This window comes from Myodes glareolus, chromosome 12 (genome assembly GCF_982192425.1).
Source record: "Myodes glareolus chromosome 12, mMyoGla1.1, whole genome shotgun sequence".
NCBI classification, from domain to species: domain Eukaryota; kingdom Metazoa; phylum Chordata; class Mammalia; order Rodentia; family Cricetidae; genus Myodes; species Myodes glareolus.
Genome location: NC_142037.1, coordinates 3700437 through 3703628, shown reverse-complemented (window position 1 = coordinate 3703628; position 3192 = coordinate 3700437). Strand labels below are relative to the sequence as shown.

Below are 3192 nucleotides of genomic sequence, written 5' to 3'. Positions count from 1 at the left end.
TGTACGTAAACTGTATGCCAGAAGGACGTCTCTATGGTTAAGAGCAATTGCTGATCTTTCAGAGGAGCTGAATACAGTGCTGAGTACCACATAGGTTCTAACTCATTACTGCAGTTTTTGTGAATTGACAACCTTTTCTGAATTTTGTAGACAACAGGTACAAGTATACAAGCATACATAGAGGCAAAACACTAATGTACATAAAGGAATTATTTAAATCAGTATAATCACTACAAGAACCAGTCAGTGGCCATCAAATCACTGGAACATCATGGAGAATCAACTACATAGAGACAGGGTCTAATTGTGTAAGTTAAAGAAAGACAAACTTCAATGACTTTCTTTGGCTTTCAGTATGGTCATTACGTGTCTGTATGATTGTTAAAACTGCCCTATTATGAGAATTTCCTTTACATACCTATCTTCACAATAGTTTGATAAATAGGTGCTTGAAATGACACTGTCCCATTTGAAAAGTGCTTTTAAGAAGTGATATAATTGGAGATCTCTTAAAAATGTCACCATACTTTGGTTGGGAAAAGAAAAAGGAAACGGAAAATCAAAGCTAAGATGATAGTGAGGGCAAAGCACTTGAATCAGAAGCAGGAGCAAGTGCATTTCTAGAGAAATTACCTTTGCATGGAGAGCACAGATGATGATAAAACTGAACGGTGTGTAAGTGGAGAAGGTCACATAAGCATTAAACTAGCAAGTCTCATTTTTATATGGAAGCAAGGAGATACATCGGTAAGTTTGATTGTGTGGGAATTAAATTTTTTTAAAGACTTCTGGGAGAGCCATCTTGTAGCATAATGTGATGCTGAAAATAAGATTCTCCAATGGTCTGGATTAAGAGCAAGGCATTAGACTACAGTGTGAGCAATGAAATAAAGAATAACGTCCCAAAGGATCAAAAGAAGATGTGTCTCAACTCTAGAAAAAAAGAGAAGAAAAAAATGTCTAATACTTGCTTGTAATTTATTTGAGGTGATGTTGAGAATACCAACAGTAAGGCAGCAGAAAGTCCTCTGCCATTTGGCTCTTGATATTCTATAACCTACTGCCCCATTAATCAAAATGAATTGCTCTATTTATAGAATTACAGTCATAACACATTACACAATTAACAACTGAGGGCTAGTTGTTCTTTGACTTAAAATGCTAAGATACTATTACTGTGGTTACACAGATACTGAAATTGTTGGATATAGTATAAAAATCCTTTAGTGTTTTCACTCTTAAATAAATTAAAATTTAATCCCTTAATCTATCACATTTATGCATTGTTCTTAAACAAATCCATTACTTCTCTTTCATATTTTAAACATATGAACTGTATTTTCTCACTATGTGTGATTCAATCAAATTGTCTATAATAGTACCTGAAAGTGAAATCCAATCTAGAAGAATGTCATTTATTTTGTAATTTAATAAATGCATGCCACACTACCCCTTACCTGATTTCTCACATAAAAACCATTTAACAAACTATATGGCGAATGATTAACTTTTTCATAGAAGTTTTTACTTCCTGGTTTCGAAGAGTATAAATCACAGGATTCATCAAGGGAAATATTACAGTGTGGAAGAAAGAAACCACTTTGTCAGCTGCTAAAGCTGTGAATGGGCGTGTATAGATGAAGATTGCAGGTCCAAACATAAGAAATATGATTATGACATGAGTGGTACACGTGGATATAGCTTTGTTCTTTCCTTCAGAAGCTGACCTGTGAACATGGCATAAAATAACTGCGTAGGAAGTCAGCAGCCCAAGGAAGCAGACAAGGGTAAGCAGGCCACTGTTGAATATCATTAGGAGCTCAACAGCAAAGGTGTCTGTGCAGGCTAGCTTGATGACCTGAGGGACATCACAGAAGAAGTTATCCAGATGGTTTGGACCACAGAAGGGCAAGCGGAGGATGAGGACAACCTGAATTATGGAATGAACAAAGCCTCCAAGCCATGGAGTCAATAGCATCACATAGCAGGTTCTAGGGCTCATGACAGTGGAATAGTGTAAAGGCTTGCAGATGGCAATGTAGCGGTCGAAGGCCATCACAACCAGAAGTAAAAATTCCCCTCCTCCAAGAAAGTGCAAGAAAAAAAGCTGAGTGATGCAGTCTTTATAGGAGATTACCTTCTTCTCAGAGAAGATGTCCACCAACATCCTGGGAGTCACGATGAAGGAATAGGAGGCATCCAGGAAAGCCAAATTTCCCAGGAGGTAATAAAGTGGGGCACCAAGCCCAGGGTCTGATAAGATGGTGAGAATGATGAAGACATTTCCAGGCAAGATGATGGTGTAGAAAATTAAGCTCAGAACAAAGACCAAGAGCTGAATTTCCTGTGACTGTGTGAGTCCTATGAGAATGAATTCTGTGACAACTGTCCTGTTTTCTGTCTCCATCACCTGTCCCTACAGAACATAACAAATCAAATATTTATCTCCACGTCTTCCACCTAGATCATAGCTATTCTTCTTCTAGAAACATGGTTAGACACAAGCAAATGATCCCATTACTCTCCATATCCAATCTCTTCTGTCCTTTAGCTTCTGCGTTTCACAACTGCCAAACATTCTACTCTTTAGACCACACCTTCCTGCCAGCTTTAGTCCTGACCTCCTAGTTGACTCTCATGTTCAGAAAAAGTTGCCATTGTTCTGGGTTTATTTCTCAATGTCCTGAGGTTGATTTTTTGTTTTGTTTTATTTCTGTTTTTGGCAAAGTAAGCAACCTACTTCCAGGTATTAAAGTCTTCAAGTATATATTTCTCAAGGGGATGGATGAGTATTGATAGTAAACAAGAGTGATACACATATTCATTGTCTTAACTACAATGTAATTCCTTCACATGAATACTTCCTTAACAAAACAAATTGTATGATCAGTTGATATTTGTTTTATAGACATCAATTACTCCTTAAGTGTGATGTCTTAATTAAACACACACACACATACAATTTCCTGAGGACCTCTTTCCTTACAGAGAATGTATCCTTTGGGCCATTACTGAAGTTCTAACTGGTACTTTCCTCTATATAATCTCCCTATGAGGAGAGTACTCTGTATCAGAATGAATATGGAATTTTACTGTTATATTAACTTTAGCAATCTCATGACAGGTATATTTTTATCTAAGTTTTTAAAATTCTGTCTTTTAATTTTATGGTTTTTGGGGCATCGTTCTGTT

General features: G+C 36.8%; 1 protein-coding gene across 1 annotated transcript; it reads right to left on the bottom strand.

Annotated features, from left to right (window-relative positions):
- Window positions 1-1480: 1480 nt before the first annotated feature.
- On the bottom strand, window positions 1481-2407 carry LOC146892217 (olfactory receptor 4N2-like). The gene has a single exon (XM_085698124.2). The coding sequence runs from the start codon at window positions 2405-2407 to the stop codon at window positions 1481-1483; it is 927 nt and encodes a 308-aa protein (XP_085554250.2).
- Between the last annotated feature and the right edge of the window lie 785 nt (window positions 2408-3192).

Coding starts and splice junctions, on each gene's coding strand:
- LOC146892217 (XM_085698124.2), bottom strand. CDS start 2,407: ATGGAGACAGAAAACAGGACAGTTGTCACAGAATTCATTCTCATAGGA.